This window comes from Morone saxatilis, unplaced genomic scaffold (genome assembly GCF_004916995.1).
Source record: "Morone saxatilis isolate NCDOM2014 unplaced genomic scaffold, NCSU_SB_2.0 Contig8, whole genome shotgun sequence".
In the NCBI taxonomy this organism is placed as follows: domain Eukaryota; kingdom Metazoa; phylum Chordata; class Actinopteri; family Moronidae; genus Morone; species Morone saxatilis.
In genome coordinates, this window is record NW_023340257.1 from 18,176,309 (window position 1) to 18,197,506 (window position 21,198).

Below are 21,198 nucleotides of genomic sequence, written 5' to 3' on the forward strand. Positions count from 1 at the left end.
ATTCCTGTTGTTAACCACACAACCCTGCACTTGGCTCACAGCCCTGCAAAAGCAGCTTATTAGAGGCAGTTCAGTTGACACAACACTTTTCTCCACAAAGCACAGCAAGACAGGTATAGGCTGGAAGAAAGAGACATTAGGACTTTCTTTTTTCTAGCAAACACTTTTTGCTTTCATAGTAACAAATACGATTACAGGCAGAAAAGGCAATCACAGTGACAATGACGGATGTGTGGCAAAATTGCAGTAATTTCTATTTTTGAAGAAACCCAACATGTTTTGGTTTCTTACATTTGACTGTGATGTCCTCAGATGCTTCCATTGTTGGGTTGTCAATGAGCGAGCATTTGTATTCACCAGTGTTGTCACGTGAGACATTCGTGATGGTGTAAGAGTCTGTGTCTTCCACTTTCACCACTTCGCCCTTTAAAGACATACAAACGGCAGGTGATTAGTTTAGGATGCCTAGTATAACATGATACGTTTCAGATGGAAAGGTATAATAAGCGTGATGGAAGGAACAGCATGTGTACCTGAATGTGGAAGTTAAAGCTGGTAGGAGCTGGGTTACCATCTGCCACACACTTCAGAGTCATGTTGGCTCCTTCTACTAGAGGCTCCTGAGAAATGACCTCAAGGACAATGTTCTCTGTGGAATCTGGGCACAAAATAGGAGATAGAAAGTCAGAGACGGGATGTATATTAAGTGGAGCGTGTGCCCCCAACAGCTCACAGCGGGGACTGCAGTGACCGACTGTGTCAGTGCGCTATGGAGAGCTGTGACTTTGTGCCTCAGTATTAGTTATGACCAACTTCCAAACGCAGCAGAGGAGATGGTTGAATTGCAGCCATATTCTGAGGCATTCAACCAAACAATCCTTTCAAAGCTCAGTGTTTCTGCTCCATCTGAGACAAACTCCACATTTCTTCTAAGAAAACGTTCCAGCACAGATAAGTTCTACTTTAAAAAGCCAGTTTTAGCAGGTAACTTCAATATTTCAGGCTGCGTTCAGTATGAATCCCAGTACAGAGCTACAGGATGCACACCTCATTTTTCAACTGGCACCATTAAAGATGTCGTTACTGTTGTCTTTCCTGGCTGGAAGCAAAAGAATTGTTAATTTAGTCTGAAGAATAACAGAGGCCACAGTCTAAGGTTTTTAAAGAATTTTTCTTGGTCTTTGTGAGAGCTTGTGGGTCATGAGCGATGAAGTCCTGACAAGCCCAGCGAGACACTGTATGCAATGCTGGAAAAACTTCAATTAAATAGTCAGACTGAGGTTACGCCTGACTGCATTTTTAGATTCATGCCATGTCGTATTAAATATCACTACAGTCAATAGAAACCACTTCAATAATTAAAGCTCAGAATTGAAAACTGAAAACACTTCTCTCGATACTTTAAAAACATTTTTGCCAAGTAAAATAAAATTACGAAGCTCATGAGGGAAAAAAGCACAGATATTGATAAGAAAATTCTTGAACACATAAACCTGGTAGAAAACAGCATGGTGAGAGTGATTGGAAAAATCCCTTGCTGTAATGTTGTTTTTTCATTTTTCATTTTTTAACAAAACTGGAATGAATTCAAACAGAACATACTTGCTTTAAGTCTGCACTAGTTTGCATCTCGATTTTAATCGCTACCAAAAAATACCCAAGGTGATAGATAATCATGAGATACATGGGCTGGATTTTTGTTGACTGAGTAAAGTCTTTAAAAAAAGGAATAGCTCGACATTTCGGTAAATACCACTCTCACATCTCGCTGTTAAATACAAAGCTACTGCAGGAGATGGTCAACTTAGCTTAGCATAAAGACTGTAAATAACTAGCTGTGCAAAGGTAAAAAAAAAAAAAGCTCAGTAATTCAAATATTATATTAAAACCATAGTGTAAAAATGACAAGTTGTGGTTTTAAACGGGTTAGGTCTTGGCTGGCTAGCAGTTTCCAGTCTTGATGCTAAGCTAAGCTAACCTGCTGGCTGTAGCTCTATACTTACTGCACTGAAATGAGAGTGGTATTGATACATCTCATTCATTTTTGTTTTTGAAATATCCTGCTAACAAGTTTAAAAAAATCACAACAACAATCAAACAATCGGGATAAAAAAATACTTCCTAAATATAAAACTGTAGTATTACATTTTCATTGATCAAGCAGCATTTAGGCTTTCATTTTGTGCAGAAGTTACTCTGACAACAGCTTGTCTGCAGACAGCAGTTGGTGCAGTTTAGAAAGTGAGTCCAGTGAAAGTTGTTAGTGGGGTTCGGTGACTCACAGGTGATAGTGAAGATCACTGGAGAGGACACCAGCTCTGCACCCACGCCTTGCTGAGTGCTGCAGGTGAATTGGGCGTCCGTGTCTTCTTTCTCGGCCGAATACTCCAGTTCGGAGGTAGTGGTCGTAAGGCCAGTAACGGGGTCTACCAGCACCGAGGCTTGAATGAAAATCCCTGGACAGAAAAAAAACAACTCTGTCTGAAAACTCTAACAAGGAAGAAAATGGTGTAATGACCAAAACACACTGCATTCACACGGTTGGCGAGTGCAGCATCATTCATCACTGAAGAACAATTTACAGAAATGGTCCCAGTCAGCATTTATAGCATTTATAATCATGCAACAGGATGAAGAATGCATACCTTTCCCATCAGCCACCAGAGGTTTATTGTTCTTTAACCATGTGATTTCTGCAGCTGGGTTGGCGTCCTGTGCAACACATTTTCCTAGCTGTGGAACAAAGAAATCAAAAATGTGAGAAAAAAGCACTCAAGGAATAAAATATTGATAGAAAAATCACCATTTAGAGTATTTAGAATAAATCTCAATCTTGGTTGGTTTGGTCATTTCAATTGACCAAACATCAGAGCGAATTATCTTTTTTTTGTTGCCTCTCCAGAATTTCAGAATCAAGTAGTTTTCTACGCAATAGACCATGAAATGCCCAAAGCATTTCTAAAGCCCCTCATATCCTTTGGGTATTTTAATTGCAATGGAGGGGGGGATTTTGCTCTTTACTAATTCATGAATGAATCACTTGAAAGAACTTATTACTGTAGGAACATAGTCTCTACTATGCCTCAAGATAGGGATTTCCCTTCATGGTTTACTTTCTAATATGATGTAGGTATAAGCAATGTTTTTCATTAAAAACCTCACCTTTGTACGCTTGCCAATCTCTATTTCCTCCGCTTTGTCAGAAATTTCCAGGTTTGACGGTGCCTCTGCAACATTAAAAAAACGTGTTAATGAACGGAGTGTTATTGTAGGTGATTTCTTCATTCTAGCACTTATGCTAACACAATCCGAAAAGTGATTCTAGATTTATGCCAGCTTGTACTCACTGTAGATCACAACAATGACAGGATATTCTGTGATGTCTTCACTAGTCACCACCATGCAGGTGAAAGTCCGCTGGTCAGTCAGCTTGGCCTCAGAAAGCAGCAGGCTGATGTTTGCAGCCATGCTCACACGACCCTTATATCCATCAGTGGCACTGATTGAGACATTCTGGTTTTTCTGCTTGACCAGCAGGTCTCCTGAAAGTCCCTCTCCTTTGTCCTGGAGAGCAGAGTAGAGTGCACTTGTTACATGTCTGTCACACATGGCATCGGCTTCCATGTCAAATGAAAGCACACAGCGCTCTGCTCCACGCCCTCTGTTCATGCGGTGTCATATGGAGAGACAGATGCATGGTCTAATGCACGCCATATGCACTCAGACTGGGCGTGGTTCAGACATGATAAATGGGTGTCAGACAGATTTCCCCATTTTGAATCTATTGACCTCCACTGTGACTTACATATTTCCATTTAGTCATTACGATGTCTTCTGCTTTTATGGCTCCATTGTTGCACGGGATCTCGAGTGTTTCCCCATACAGGCCGATAACAGTCTCCAAACCGCTGACTGCAAAAGAGAAAAGCACAGGCACATTTTTCAATTACTTTTTCAGAGGGGCTAATCTGGTCAGCTTCAACACAGCATGGCATTTTTTGACTGAAAATTGAAATCCGTTATTATTCTGAATGCTTCAAAGTCTCCCCTTTCTGTACATATTCGACTGACATTTATCAATACCACTTAGTCTTCGCCTACATACACTAAGAACAGCAGTTTCTAGGAGTTCTTCCAATTTTACAGCTCCCTTGGTAAAAAAACTAAATAAAACAAAAAAACAAACCCAAACCTTTCCTGCCCTAAATTTCATTCAAAACATCGCCATGGAGACAAAGTGCTTGAGAGGGGGATGGGAGGAGGGTGCCAGCAGAAGTGTCTCAATGGGCTGAGATGAGAGGTTAGAGCCAGAGGGCCGCAGGGGAAGAAGAGGCTGCCATGGCCCGACTGAAAATGAGGTGTCGCTCTGTTTTTTGGTATTCAGATTCACATTTCAGACCTCTCAGAGTTCAAGCTAAGGTAAACGCACGAGTGGGTGTGCTGAAACCAAAATCTGACAGCAAAACTCCAGAACAGCTCATCAGCAGTTCAGTTCAGTGTAAGAGAACGACGCAGCGGTTCCTATCTGGTGAATCAGTCGCAATGTTCGTGTATTTACAGGAAAAGCGCAAAAAACAATGAAGATGCCTAAATATTCTGTGTGCATTCAGCCATGAAATTGTCTGATTATATTCATGCACAAACAGCTGCGAACTGCAATGCCATTTCTGCACTGCAACAAAAGTTTTATTCTCCCTTTCCCTCCTAACTTACCGGAGTTTTAAAGGTTTCCTCGCAGTAGTGCAAAGATGGGGCGGTTAATTCATTTGCTTTGTGCGTGATACTCATTTGAATCCTGTTTGAATGAAAGTAAATACTTTTACTATGGTTACCATTGTCTACATCAGGACAGAGTAACAACTGGGACCCTGAAGGCATATTTGCACAGTTGCCTGTGATGTCAGGATAAGCGGACAAAGTTCGGAGGTGCACAAATGTCTGCTTCCCACTCCGTCTGTTCTGCTTCCCTCACGTTAAACCCCCTTTTGTCAAGTGTTATTTGAAATCGAGACAATTAAACAAGTTCATAAAATGGCGATGTGCTCTTGAAATGCTCTACTTTGCTAAAGATACACAACGACATCTAACAGTTTGCCTCATGTCAACACAGTCTGCTGTTGCTGGTGTCCTCCTGACATTCAGCGGAACAAGTTCACAGTCTGATGCTTGTCACTCATCTTTATGAACTGTCAGGTCTCGAACAACATCGGGGTCCGATACTGAACTAACCCGTAAAACCTGTCAGCAAAGCCACTGCGGCAAGCAGATGACAAACAACAGACAATTTCATCATTTCAAACAGGGCATGTTCTGCCTCGGGTTTAGCTCTGCTGTACTGTCTTTTTCAAGTTGTTTTCTGCCGTTGCTGTTGCTGATATGAGTGCAGAGTAAGATGAGACGATGATACCACTCGTGTGTCTGTTAAATATGAAGCTATAGCCAGCCAGGGGTGTTGGGGTAGCTAGGCTGGTTCTGCACAAAGGTGACAAAGTTCACCTGCCAGCACCTCGACACGTTAGACCTCGTTTGTTTAATCTGCACGACACTGAAGTTGTGATTTCACGTTTTCAGTCTTTGTGCTAATGGTCTCCGGGTTGTAGCTACATATTTATCCAACATATTATCGTATTGTTCTTCTCATCCAGAGCTCAAAAAAAAAAAAAGCAAATCGGTGTGTTCTCCAAAATGTCACACTATTCCCAAAGATAACCCCAAATGACAGTTTCTGGCAATACAGTGTGATTTACTTTTTAAGTTTTTGGATTTCCTAATTAATTATGACATCCATATAAAATGAGCTAGAATTGAAAAACATCAGCAGTTACCAATACAGAAGAAGGAAACCAAATACAGCTCTATCCTTGAAGCAGTAGCCGCGTATGTGAGCATCAAAGCTGTGTAACCCACCCAATAAAAACTATTTGAGAAACACTGACACCACAACCCTTCACCCACATAGATACAATCCCTGCATGTAAATAAGGCTCGCCGACATTTAACAGTGACAGCACGGGACAAAATAAACCTCAACACATTTCAACTGCTGACAGTTTAACCAGGAATTCTTCACCAAACACAGGGATAAGCCCTGTCACTTGTCAACCGCAGCACAATTATAACTACTTCCTGCATTGATTCCCTTTATTGTCCACGATTTGCCACACCTAACATCTGTTCCTCTCGCATTATGAAGTGGATTTAAAGCATTAAAAGCTTATTTCGAATCAAGTCATGCACTGATCGATCTCAATATAACTATTTGCTCGGTCAAAATATCACTGCGGGTATTTTCTGCATTCCTGCATTCATGAGTAGGCGCAGCAGACAGTTCTTTCCTTAAACATTTGATGAAGTTCTATGTGATCGTCTACAAGCCCGCCATAAAGTGGGCAGTGTGCTGGACTGTAAATGTGTTCCCACATTTCACAGAGTCTTGCTCACATCCAGATTTTGGCAACTGTGGTGTACATCAGTCCGATCCACCTGAAATGGTAATGCAGATTGCTCGTGCGGACACAGCGCGCTCGTGTAGCCATCCCACACTCCCTTGTTTTGTCTTTCTGATGTAAATCTAATGAAACTGACTCTCATGCTTGAACGGGCTTCAGCTAGACATGCAGGTTTCTGGTCCAGGCAGAAAAGATTGCACACGCTGGGCGGAAAAAAAGGAAAATGGAGACATTGTGAATCTATTAAGAGGAGGCAGTTAATGAGCCCTCTGTGCAAGACACGGGGACATGTTTTGCATATGTGTCAAATCTGATGATACCCTGCTACATTTCATTTTTGGAGTTGTTTAGGGTGCCAAAAATAATCTGTCAGTATCTAGATTATGTGCTACACCTGGCTGCGTTGGTGCCAGAATGCTCTAATGGTCGAGGAAACATCCAAATGTTGTCTAGGTGGCAACCTAGTCCACGTATGTTTTCCCTGTGTTGGAAACCAAACTGAAAACCTTCTCTGCTGAATCGTACAATTGTTAAATACAGTCAGTTATATTCAGGTTACACTGCAAGCACTGCAGCGTTGGAAAGGTTATCGCACTTCCTGTATAATAGACTCCTTACATTTCAAATTCAAATAGGCATTTTTGAATATTCAAATAAAGCTGTGTTCAGCCTCTCTGAGAACTTTAAAAGAGTCTGTATTAAGGAAAAGGCTTTATCTGAACAGATTACACTGTTACACAATGAGAACTAATCGCACATGTTGAGTTACAGAAGACAAAGCTCCTGCTGCTTACTGAGATAAGGTAATCCTTCACAACAAAAGTAGGTGAACAGTGTGACTTCACGTCGGCAAACACACGCACACCCTGTGCATACAGAAAGAGGCTAACAGTTGTCTATATGGTGAGGCGGCAACAGAAGAAAAAGGGTTAACAGACAGACCTCTCTTTTGTAAAGTTAGCAGTGTTTTGGAGAGAGATGGTGAACAGACTGTTGTAAACTGTTATAAATAAACAGAAATCAAAATAGACTTAGTGTGCAATGTAATAACTGCTGTCAACACCACTCACAGATGCAGAATATATGAAATTCCATTGTTGGAAAGTTGTAGAAATAACGCGTCAAACTGATGGGTCTCCGGTGGGGCAAACACAAGATCTGACTTAAATAAAACTGTATTCTAATTCACTACAGCTACCTCTTTACCCAAAATAACTTGTCTCAGCCTTGATGTGAATTTAAGCGTTCTCACACTGGACACAGAAAAAATTGGCGTATACTCTTGGCGATGGAAAATCAAGTAATAGACAACCGAGTGACAGAGACAGGAGGCAGCACCACAGGAGACACTTTCATGTTCCTGATTAAGGCGCCTCCATCCCACAGAAGAGACAGGTGACGACAGCTCAGATATAAGCTCACCAGGGAAATCAGCTACCTCCCCACACTAGTCTCTATATCCCTGTTTTGCTACCTTACGCCCTCCCATTTGTGTGTGTGTGTGTGTCTGAGTGTGTGCGCACATCTTTTGGCTACAACAAAAAACGGAGGCCAAAACTTATTAAGTACTGAAAATGAGGAGTGTGCAGTGAATGGAGATCCCATGGCACATGTCCACAAAGACTTGATGGCAAATAGCCTCGCTTCAGAAGCGGTTCAGCGGTGAGGAGGGCAGACAGAACCACTTCAACTAGATCAATAATACTTGAGGAAAGGCTAGATTCTTATAGTGAACGGTGCTTGCCTAAGAAGCGAGAAATCAAAGAAAACCTAACCTCCCGTGACATTGTGCTTCTCGCCCTTGTCTTTTTCTTTAATAATTTAGCACGTGCTGCATTTTGATTAGCTATATAAAGCAGGAGAAATGAGAAAAGATCAGCGATTTAATGCGCTCAATCTGTCATTACTTGCCGCCGAGACAAACCGAGGGACAGCTGTCATATGTATGGAAAAAGTGTGGGAAGGTTTTTTCGGATAAATTGCTCAGTCTACAGGGTCCCCAAAGCATCCTTGTAGCTATTTGGTAATATATGAGCTCTATAGGCTGCTGTTTTGTCAGCTCTCTCACTCTACACACACCCTTAGCTCATGCTTTACTAACTATGACAAGTCTGACTGTATTTAAATTCTGTTACAGTACCAATTCATGCTGAGGAAGTGTTCCAGACCAGCTCGCTTTAAGAGGGATTTTTTTTTTTTTAAATACACAGCTACATCCTCACTATCTCCGTCTGTGTCTCTCAAGGGAAGGGATGTAATCATGTCACTGATGGGTAAGTGACAGCACACTTGCACAACATCCCTTTCACACTGCTTCTCTTTTTGTTGCTGGCTGAACCATGGAAGCACCATTCCAAACGTCAACTTTGTGTGCTCTATAATTTTGCTTTTTCCTGCCTACTGTAATTGCCTGTCAGTGTCTTTATAGCATAACGCTAAGGGCATCAGCTTGTGTGTTGTTTTTTTTTTTACCGGAGTGTCGAGAGCTGGTTGGCAAGAACGGCTAATGTCCGCAGCTGAGTCACTCTCCATTTTTGAAACATGTAATGGAGTAAGCACGCACATCAAATTGTCCTCTATGTTCTGTTCTGTATGTTGCAGTAAGAGGAGGATGGTAGTAGTTCTCCAAGATATTACATCGCTCTCATTTCTATGGGTGGCGTACAGACCTTTTAGCCATGCTAGCTCTTGTAATGGCGATGTCAACAACTGTTTGGATGGACTGCCTTAAAATGTAGTAGAGACATTCATGGTCCCCAGATGATAATTACATTCCAGTTCTCCTCAGGATGAACTGTAATAACGTTGGTGATCCCTTAACTTTTCACCTGGTGCCATAATCAGATCAGTTATTTTCATTATTCATAAATCTGCAGATTATTTTCTTGGTTAATCAATTGACCATTTTGTCTGAAACTTCTAAAAACGCCAGAAAATATAAAAAAAATGCTATAAAATCTTTCTAAATCCGAAGATGACGTCTTCAATCTTATTTCACGCAATCAACAAAACCCAAAGACATGCAGTTTACTATTTTATGTGACGCAGAAAAGCAGCAAATTATCTTGATTATCCAAATAGTTGCTGAATAACTGCTGAAAATCATTTCAGCTGTAGTGCTTATGTTGACAGGCTGCCTAAATTCATCTATTTTGCAGAAGTAAGATATGAGTTTGTTCAAGTACCCTGGGGTTGACAAAAGCCGCATTATGTGAAACGAACTGCGCCGATGTGTAGATCTGGAGCCATTTTTCAAGCCTCATTTAATGCCACACCATCTGTTTCAGGGCACAGAAAGCTACCCAACACCCTAAAGATGGTGGCCTGGGTCTCTTTGACCTTCATAGGTCTTTTAGAGAGAGCCAATCTGAAAAGAAGGTCCATTTATGGACAGAACAACTTGGGACAAAGGTTTTATTCTCAGACAATGTTCCCCACAGGGTCACTGTTGTCCAGATGAACAGGCCTGTCTAGTATTTTTTTTGTTTTTAATAATGACCAGTTTGCTTCTCCTAGTGTCCGAGTCTTATCTAAAGCACCATGAAAACGTTTCCAAAGTAATAGGAATTTTATTAGTTTTTAATGACTGAAAGGAGTGTGATATATTTCTAACATTAATATATAACATTTGAATTGAATGCAAGCCATGGCAAGTGAAATAATATCGGTAGTGGGAAAATCAGTCTCAGGAACAGGAGACCAATTTATTTTCCTACTTATGAAATATTATGTTCTCTGTGCAACACATAGGCAAGGTATCTCTTTCAAGGCCTGTGTCCTTAAAGTTTCAATTCATTCATACTGTTCTACTATTCAAATAACTGAAAACCTTCTCAGTTTTACCATGCATGATAAAATATCTTTTTAGAATATATTTTTTCGAATTTTAGAATCTTAACAGCTACTTTAGTGCTGGGTAGTCAATTGACAGAGAACTGATTTGCAATTATTTTGACAATAATAAAAAAAATCTTATATTCTTAAATATCTTTAAGTCATTTGTCAAGGCAAAAATGTCAAGGCATTTGCTGGTTTCAACTTGTTAAATATGAACTTTTGCTGCTTTTCTTTGTTTTGTTTTGAACATATTTGGGTTTTGTCGGACAGACAAAACATCCAATGTGAATATGTCACGGGCTCTAGCAAATGTTTTCTTTGACATTTTATAGACATTGCGCTTGATCCAGACAACAATCTGCAGGAATACAGATGCAGTATGTAGATTCATTTCTAATTTCCCAAATATATTCAGTTTACAACCATATAGAAGGAGAAAATAGTAGAAAAGAATAGTTTTTGCTCGAAAATGACTTCAACGGTTGTTCGATTAATACAATAGTTGCAAATGTTCTGTCGATCCATTAATCATTTCAGCTCTAACTTTTTTTTTGTGTCAAAAACAGAACAGCCTTAAAAGCTAGAGCAAAATAACATAAATAAAAAGCCCTCACATTTTCACAGCCTACACTGAGCAGAGCCATGTTTGTCACCTCAGGGCAAAGCAAGCCTGTGCTCTGCTAAGGAGGAGGACGGACAGCAAATGGGGAATTATGTAGAGTATACAACACACAGTATTATTAGTCTGAGTCTATTAAGCATAATGGCTCCCCTCCTTCACCCCAGCAGCATGGACACATTTTTAGACCACTGTGCTACCAAACCAACAATAGTGATCATGCTTGGCAAACAAAATACCCAATCACAAAACTCATGTTAATACTGCATGCTATTCAAGAAAATAAGGGGAAAAAACTCTAATGTGCATGTAAGAGGTTTAACAAAATATAAGAATGCAAAGGCACAGGGGAGTAAAGTGCTTTAAAATTACCCTCATCGGTGTTCTCCGTGCATCTTTATACTTCAATGTACCTGAGAAATGAATGGCCTCACCCTCTCCTCTTGCCAGATATAAAATGTAGTTTCCAGCGTGAAACATATTTTCTGGAGAGACATATAGGTAGTTCTCTCCCCCTCAGGCAAAGAAAACAATGTTCATTTGCTGCATCATGTGTGGTCAACAGACACCTACAGACGACAGCAGGTGGGAACAGGGCTAATGCATCGCCTGCAGTCCCACCTGTCGGGTTCCCATTGTTGCCTTGTGACTGAAAATGTTGCCTCCATTTTCTCTGGTTTCAGACTTGTCCTGAGGAGGGCTCAGTACTTGTGCAGACCTGATGCTGAGGGATCAGGTTGCTGCTTCCGCCTCTCGTCAGGGATTGAGAAGAGGGGATAAAGAAATAGGGGAGGGCTCAAGAAGCGGGAAAAGAATTATTTTGCCTTCAGGTGCTTCTAGCCACTTGTGTAATGAATGGTGTGATAAAGCTTAGAGAAACGCCTTGTTAAAGAAAAAACGTTCATATCATGAATCTGTGATGAGCAATGGAGGTTTTAAAGGCCCTTAAATCCTATTTTTTTTTTATCAGATTTTTAATATGACTGATGGAGTCTTATATGAAAACAATATTTTCTGCCCAAGTTAGATCAATTTCCTTTTTCACTTCTTTTTAAATGGGTGGGGCTTAGTTGGAAAATGTTTTAAAACAAGGTTTGAAACCAAGTTTTCAGATGCTTTCTTTATTTTCCTTCTTTTTCCTACCTAGTAGCCTGAATGTGAGACTTTCTGACTGCACAGTACATGTACATATCATGTCTTGTTTGCTTCTGCTTCTGTGATTTCCTACAATTCTGTGGACTGGAATAATAAGCCAAAGGAAGAAAGGAGCCCTGCTCTGTAGCTCAAAACACAAGATGTCTCGTGACTGCACTGCATTCTGGTCTATTAAGGACACTGTCGGACTAACTTATTGTTTTATTGTCTACTCTTGGTTTTCAATCTGTTTTAAGAAATGAGGAAAGTATGTGATTTTGAAGGACTGGCATCAAAAAGCTATATTTCCTGTTGATGTTTTAGATAGTAAAGTTTTCCATTAAATTTCAATGTGGATGCAGTAGAAGTATCTCAACATGGTGTCACATTGTCTGTGTTTGATGCATTATCCAAGGTAATAAGAAAAACCCAGTGCCAAGCAACAAAATAGACCTCAGACTGCCAGGTAGATTGCCAAAACCATGTCCCATTCATGCTTCCACCAAGGTTACGTACATCCACAACTACACAGAAGTGCAAGTGCAATTTGAATTTCTGCATCATCATTAATTGACTAACTAAGCTTTGAAAGATTTAGAGAATTCAGAAAAAATTGGATTATGTAAGAATCTCTTGCATTTTTCCCTTTGATTAGCAAGTGTGTTTAATATGAGATTTTAAAGGGGAACAATTGTCAAGTGTTTTTAATAAATGATGTTCAATTTCCTTTAAATTACTGTCTCACTCTAACGATGCTGACAGCACAATCAAAGCAGACAATTCAGCTTTGATTCAGATTGCTTTGCCAAGTTTCAGCAAAGAACAATAATATCTGCTGCACAAATAAATGTTACCATAAGGCTGAAGAACATATGTATAGACAATAAGGAAGAAAAACACGTGCCTTTTTATGTGGAATATCTGTGAAACAGTATCTAATATTTTGTTTATGCCTTTCCACATTATTGGCAGTATCACAGAGTCATTTTGTTACATTTTTCTCTGGGCGAGACAGATGAGAAAGATAAAAGCATATTACAAGAAGGGTGATTATCACTCTAAATGACTTGCCATAAGGTTTCCTAGAAATTGATCTTGTGGCATGATCATTAGTCTTTGAAATGTTCTCCCCCATACACTCGACCACACGAGGGTCCGTAAAAACCCTCTTAAAAAATGTCATAAATTGCGTCAGCGTATGAGCTGCGCCGGTTCAGGGACTGCTCTTAAGACAGCAGCCTGCTGGAGTGATCGGGAGGTAAGTGCACTCAGAAATCGCGTCCATTATATCGTGAATTATGTATTTGAGGGGTCCAGGCCACGGGACCCGAGGGGAGAAGTGGTTGTGAGATGCCTGTGGGTAGACTTGGGGGGGCCGATCATCGGCGAGCTCACAATCCTGACTCTAAACATCCACCAAGAACTCCCATTAACGACTTGCCATTAAAGGCAGCATTAGGCCATTAACAAAGCACAGGAACACCGCTTCCTACTTATCCATTAACCCTACCTAATGCAACTCAATGCCTAACATTTTGGCAATGACTTCATTCTTCTGTTTCCGCTGACGTTACCTCCCCCGGGTCTCTGGGTTATGAATGAACAAGACAGATATTTAAATTCCCTGTCAGTAGCAGATAGCACTGGCATGCACTCCTGCTGCATTCACACAAAATATGACAATGTGGCACCTTCCCGCAGGGTTGTGCGGAGCAGTGGCTGTGTTCATTTGTGCTTTAGAATGTAAACGGCATGAATCAATGGGAAAATGTTTTACTTTTCTATTTCTCTCTAATGCCGCTCTCTCTTCATTCACTTCAAGTGTGTGTTGAGGAGGAGGGGACAGCTTTTACATACAGAAACCGTACAGAAGTTCTACTTGTTCTGCAAAGACACACCTTCACCTTGGATATGCAAATCCCTGCTGTGCTGGTCAAGCCAAGCCAGCAAGTGTATGGAAAAGGCCTATTGGAAGCCTATGTATCTCTGCTTTACAGTGACTGTGTTTCCCAGGTAAGACTTTTAAAAAGTCCATCACCAAAAAGAGATATTAAAGCCCACCCCCCACCAATCCATTAAAAGCAATTCCCTAAAAATAGACACAGCCTGAGAGCCTGAAAGCCAATCACTAGTTTACGGGGTAAATGGGATTATCAAATCATTTCTAGCTATTAAAATGGAAAAACTGGGCATTGCCAACTTGAATCCCTCTGCTGCACAGATAAAGCTCATTTTAATTAGGGTTGTGACCTGTGCAAATGATCGTACAGCACCTTTCTGAGTTCACTTGCACTTAAGGCCATCTACAGACTTTGACAGGTCAATCAGGAGTTTAAAACCTTTGAAATAGAACTAGTAAAAAACTAGTGACCTTCAATCTTAACAGAAATAAGAATATTGTATTATCTTTATGAAATACATTAACTGCCACCACCAAGAAAGGAGGCCTATTGAGTTTGCTTATTAGTTTATTTTAAATGTTGCTTTTGTGTAGAGGACAGCGAGGCTGAGGCCTATTAACTCAATTCAGTCCATTTAGACGTGTGATTAGAAACCACTCATTCATTTTTAATTATTTCTGAGTAATTTCAATGTGATAACTTTCTCATATGCAGAGGAGCCTTCAAACTTTATTATATTGGAGGATCCTGCAAGCGTTATTTAATTTGTCCTGCTCACTCACGCCTAATGAAGAGCTTGCATCCACATGGAACAACTCTGCTTCTAATCACAGAGGCTTTGAATTTGAACTTAATCTCGCAGTTTACTGAAACTCTTCAAAGAGTCTGTTTTGGGGGGGCTAAAGTTAAGCTCAAGCTTAAATCCAAAGATGATTTTTTTTATCTTGGCCAGCGTTCAACGATGTTTCCGCCGCACTGATAAAGCAAAACTTTGCTAGTTCATACAGGAGAATAACACATGATGAGATTTACACCGTGGGTGTGTGCATGAAAGGCCCTACAAGTACTGAAAACAACACCTGCAGCTCTGATTCATGTCCGTAGTGTGTATTCTTGGGATTTCCAACGAGACTCAAAACATTTCAGTTGCATGCAGTATAGCAGAGCCTCGATAACGGATATCTGATCACATGGTTCCCTGGTGTTTTTTATTGGGTTTGAGATTACGAGGCGCAGATAAACGCACACGCTTTCTCAGAGGGTAGAAACTCTTTTTTTTAAGCCTATGCAATTAAAATCACAGACCCTTTCCCTCCAGCAATCACAGAGAAGTATAATCAACCCAATTAAGGCTTAAAACAGTCACAGTCACTGGTGATCATATGATAAATGTTTACAGCCTAATAAAATAAACGCTAGGGTTAAAGAGGTACAGCAGATGGTGTGATACTCCAGATGGAGCCTCTAACACTGAGTAATGCTTCTCACTAATGAATATAGTGCCCTTTGAATGGCTGAGTTGTTTGAACCGATATCCATAAATCTAAGTGCAAGAAATAAATTCCTCAGTCAAGTTCTTCCAACATTGACGTTTTTCTCCCTCCCGTTCGGCCAAACGTGTTAATAGGCAGCTTTAAAATATTCCTGACACACTCAAAACAACCTTCTTGACATCAAAGTGTTCGTCGTTTCACCAGGTCTCTTCAAGAGGTATCACATCACACAGGAGGTATCAGTTTTTTTGCATACAGTCCATAAAACCTGCCAGCTTTGCTCGCCTGAAGCAACCAAGCCAACTAGAGCACGACTGACTTCTAGGGGTAAGTATCTGCTCTCTGGATTATAGATTGAACATTATTTGTAATCAATTTTATCATCCATCTTAAGAGTTTTCAGCTCGAATGCCTTACAGCAAAAGAAAGACAAAGAGCCATAGACTGGTACTGGAACAATTAGTCAATTCATTGATTAATCAATGGACAGAAAAGTCAACAATTTTAATAATTAATTCACAGTTTATGTAATTTATGGAGCAAAAATGTCAAATATAATGCTGCTACCAACTTCCAAGTATAAGCATTTGCTGTCTTTCTGTTTTATGTAACTAAATTGAATGTCTTGGGGCTGTTTGTCAGACAAAACAAGCAATTGAAAGATGTCACCTTGAGCTCTGGGAACTGAGATGGATTTTTCATTATTTCTTTGGACTAAAAGATGAATGAGTTAATTGAGAAATGTCTTTTGTGATGCAATTAAGACCCATTACGAACCCTCTTGCACAACAGATTTCCTAATAAAATGATTTTCATTATTTGATTGTTTCAAGTAATCTTTTGCTCTATGAAACGTCAGAAAGTAGTTAAAAAGCAAGCAATTTGCACACATCACTTTGCGCTCTGGGAACATGTGATGGGCATTTCCCCCCTTATTCTCTGACACAAATGTCAGCTCAATCTGTAATGAAAATAATTGTTAGTTGCAGCCCAAACCCTCATGCTCGACATATTATATATGCGAACAAACACGGCACTACAGGAGGGTCAAGATGGAAATACCCACTGCACCATCAGACTAAAAGCATCCTCCTACTGGTAGCAAATTCAGTGAATTAGAATTTATTTTTATTTTGCAATATTAGCTTAGCTGGCAGCTACAGAATTTCACTATTTACCGAAGTGCAATCAGGCTGTTTGTTCAAGTGTCTGCCTGTCTGTCTGTACCACAAGTGCTCCCTTTGCTGTAACGTTGGGCCCGCCCTGTCCCTGCCCCCACACCTCCTTCAATAGGAAATCCTTTGAACATGTGCATTGGTCCTGGCGGAGCAGTTGTGTTTACTATTATACAACCTGTATGACAATATTACAGTTGCAGGTGGTGCCTGAGGATACCAATCAAACCTGCTGCCACAACACACCCCTGGTGAAGGTAAATTGAGCCTTTTTGTACACAGCAGAGCTGACAACAAACCCACGCACAGCCCTGACCGGAGCAACGGAGAAAGAGGGAGAGGAATCAGCAAAGACCCCATCACTTTTCTTTTTGGGTGAACGAGAATGGATCCACTTATCGATCTTAAGGACCTTCATTAGGCCGTGCATGAGGCGTGGACTAATATTTTCCCAACACAAAATGGATGATTCATGGAAATATGTGCGGTAGTCTTATTATTATCTGAAGTGAACGCACAGCACCTACATTGCCGTATCAATAATGTATGCCTTGCTGTGCTGTAAACAACAGAAAATATTAACAGGCAGATATTTTCATTTGTTTAGCAGATGGCTTGTGTAGCTTTCATCTCTGGTAATTGCCGTGGCGAGGCTGATACTTTCACATTAGTTGAGCAAGGAGTCATGTATGCTGTTGTGCACTCATAATGACAGACCTGACCTTCTAACCCTTCACTGTGAAACAGTGCAGGCAATGCTCTCCATTCCAATAAGCCAAACAGCCTGGTTGGTATTAAGAGGGCATGACGGTTTCAAATTGGGTCCTGCTTCAGCTTCTGGCTCTGGGGGGGTCCTAAAGCCTCTGCTGGCTAAACAGAGCAGAGAGCGGTGGGAGGAATACATGGAATGCAGATAATACACACAAAGGATTATGTACCTGCTTGCACATCAAATCTGTGTGGTTTCAAATTTAATACCCGTGGACCAACGTCTGCTTTGATGGAGTACTGTGAAAGGTTGGAGATTAACATGCACTGTCACACCACTGAGTCTTCCTACGACTTCAGGACTTTCAGATTTACGTGGTGGGATAACCATAACATGATTTGGCTGGAAGGTTTTATTAGTGTAAACTCCAATGGCGCCAAGCTGGTTTTTGTGTACGATGAATTTGTGCATTCTATAAAGGGGAAAATGTTTGCTTGTGTGAAATAAATAAATCTCCAAACGACAGTGTCACTAATATCCTCCTTATTTTAAAGACATACAGCAAATAAAATGATCCCAACGAGGCTAATCTTATTCTTTTCTTTGTGTCTTTTTCTTTCTGTAAGATGAGATAACCCCTTTTAGTTTATGTAATTCAACATATGTCACTGTTGTCTTGGTTCCACAGGTCCTTTAAGGCACAATAATTTCATTAGCAGTGGCTATTACATTTTCTTCTTCCATCATGACATTTGGAGAAGCCATACATCAAGGTAAGTGCTTTTAACCATCCACTCTGACATTGCACGTCTTTAACCGCTCCCGTTCTGCTTCTTGTCTTGTGTGGTGCATCCACAACAGGAGCAGAAGAAGCCCTGCAGATCTAACCGATGGTGAGCAGCAGAGAAACACCCCACCTCGCACAAAACCTGTCAATACGCAAAAAAACACCTCTTCTACCGCGGATACAGAGATATCTACAAAAAATATAAAAATATCTACAGTGTTGCCTAAAGAACTCAGGAGTTAAAATCTCCATGGGAATGTTCTGCACAGACTAGCCCCCTTCAAGCAAACTGAGTCAACACGCTGTTCAGTCCTCTGGTGCGATGAGCTGCTTCTACTGCCGGGTCAGACGAAAAAAGGTAGGAGCTCGAGGCGAAGGCTCCCCTGAAAGAGCAGAAAAGGCTATAAATTGCAACAGAACAAAACACCCCAGATAATGAGGAGCACATTGTGATTTAAAAAAACGAAATCTTAGTGGTGGAAGCTATGCACTTATTTGGAAATATGCAATGTGGTTAGAGAAGGCAATGGCCTTTGTTCCAAACTGAAATATCTCAACAACTATTGAACAGATTGAGCTGTGAGAAACTATGATGTTCATTTTTATTCTTTTTAGTTGTATAGACTAATGAACTAATAATTGAATCAAGGCCATATTGTCAGACTAAACAACAGTGAAAATAATCACTAGTTGCAGCCCTCGTACAGACATCCATGCTCCTTTCAGAATAAATTCTAATAACTGTGGTTTACTTATTATTGTAGTGTTAATGTCTAAGTGTAATGTGTTAGCATGCTCACATGGTTCTAAGATGTTAGCATGATATTACACCTGATAAACAGCACTGTGAGCATGTTAGCGCGCTGGTGTTCGCGTGACTGTAGAATCAGTCGTTTTGTAGTTCCACAAGAACTTCTCACTAAGATATCACCACAAACAGAACAAGAGGGGTAAAAAATTCCACTTGTGTTCAGTTGTTATTAATATAAAGAACGTGCATATTTGCAGATTTAATGACCTGGTATATGAAAATGTGAAAAATATGAACACAAGACATTACTGAGGACAATAAGAAATATATTCATTCAAGCGTGACATCTGAAGAAATGCCATCCTGAGCAGAAAGGTAACAGAGTTGTCCAATTATTAGAAAGCCACTGGGGGATAATGTAGTTTGAACAAATATCCTCGTAATGGCATACAGTGATGTTGTCTTGGTTCGGTGTATCCGTTTGTGTTGGCTCTGCTTGCAGATGAGCGTGCTGCGGCAAGCCCCCTGCAATAAGACAGGTAATCCTTGGATTTCCTCGGTAAAGAGTAGAAAATCCACTTTACCCTAAACGTCCCAAACTTAGACTCACTAAAAAAAAAAAATAAATAACTGTCCATTTTTCAGTGTCAGACTTTGTGCTGTGTGAACCTGCGCAATCCAATTAAATCACTATCATTATATGAGGAAATGATGTGTCATCTCCTCTGGATCTACCACTTGGATGGAGGGAGAATGAATGGAAGCATAATGAGTTATGGCGTCTTCATTACTCAAAATTAAACACTGCAAAGTTCATTTAACAACGTCTTCACTCTATAGAATAGCCAGGCACGGTAATAAAGCATTTTATATGACAAGGGCCTTGGGTAGACTGGCTTCTTGTGAGTTTACTGTTACACATTCCTCCCTTTACTTCTGCAACCGCACTACAGTTGAGCCAGAGTAATAAAGGTTTTTTTTTTTTTTTTTGGTGCTGAGAGGATAAGTCAGTACAAAAGTTGGTATTTAAATTACACCAGTGGGATGTGTAATGCTTAGAAATTCTCCCCAGGAACATGAGACTACTTGACCTCTTAAGATGTCCCATTAGAAAATTAAGTATTGCATCCAATTACCAGACAAGAATCTCTTCACCTTCCTCGTAAGGTCTGGCAGTGGAACAGCTGAATACTTAACAGCAAAAGCAGAGCGTCTTATCATGAAACTTATCTCAAACGCATCCACAAGTCACGTATCAGCGTGAGCATCACTCGTGTGGTCATTGACATGCAACAAGCCACCACTTCTTGGAACAAAAACCGACGTCGAGCCTGAGGAAACACTGCCGCTATTGCTGATGAATTTTGCTTACAACAAGGTAGTTTTCAATAACATACTGTAATGTGGATTATATTTCTTCTCAGTTAATCATGTTTTTTTTTTTTTTTTCCCAAGAAGTTGCTCATTAGGAGTGACATGCCCTGAGGCAAAGTGTTCGTGGATTGGAACGTAAAAAAATGTCCTGCTTTCAAAAGGGAATGGGGAACCAGACAGGTCCAAATAATAACCTTATTTTCATCACGGTAAATTTGTTCAAGAAATCATATAATTATCAGTTGGTAGCATCCAAATAATATGCAACATGGTTCTCAGTCTGACATATCACCACATCCCACACCATCTCAAGCACCTCTTATCATTATTTTTTTATTTTAGAACTACCACTTTAATTGGCACAGTACGTTTCCACAATGTATCCGTTACTTTAAGCCAATTATTTTCAATGATGTATGTAATGTATGTATTACTTTGAGCTATTTTAAACTGTTGATCCATTGTTATTTCAGGTGTTATTAAAGCTGACTCAGGTTGGTCGGAGGCTGGGTTAGGGTCAGTCAGTCATATTGTAGCTGCTTGCTGGTTATTGGGACAAAATAACTTAAGATCAGCATCACACCAATATGTGATCTCCCTTTCTGGACATTTTTTTTTTAACTCGTAGGTTTTTCCTTTTAATTAATCGAGCTGCTGCGCAATCTTTCCACGTGCTCCCTGGCAACTTCACCACTGCTTCTGGTTGAGAATCTAATATACAGAGCAGCTTGAAATCCAATAAATGAGGGTTAAAAAAAAAGATATCTACTATTGTAAGAAAAATGTCAAGAGAGGCATCCAGCATATGACAGCAGCGGTTTGTCCCCATGAGCATGTTTCCGACCTCTATAAATGTTCAAGGGTAGTCCCAAGTGTAATAATACATTGACGATCCACAGAGACAGGCCAACCGTTTAACCTTATCTTGTTTTGTATTTAGGCACTAACAGAGAGACAGGCTTTTAATTC

General features: G+C 40.3%; 1 protein-coding gene across 1 annotated transcript in view; it reads right to left on the reverse strand.

The window, feature by feature from the left end:
- The window catches only part of LOC118341795 (CD166 antigen homolog A-like), a 10,753-nt gene extending 6,839 nt beyond the window's left edge, over positions 1–3,914 (reverse strand). The window contains exons 1-7 of the mRNA XM_035680170.1: positions 3,806–3,914; positions 3,348–3,564; positions 3,163–3,227; positions 2,646–2,733; positions 2,283–2,456; positions 534–658; positions 292–424 (exon numbers count right to left, since the gene is read on the reverse strand). Coding sequence (XP_035536063.1) covers positions 292–424; positions 534–658; positions 2,283–2,456; positions 2,646–2,733; positions 3,163–3,227; positions 3,348–3,564; positions 3,806–3,823 — 820 coding nt within the window. The 5' untranslated portion in view covers positions 3,824–3,914. The remainder of the gene's footprint in view (positions 1–291; positions 425–533; positions 659–2,282; positions 2,457–2,645; positions 2,734–3,162; positions 3,228–3,347; positions 3,565–3,805) is intronic.
- Positions 3,915–21,198: the final 17,284 nt, after the last annotated feature.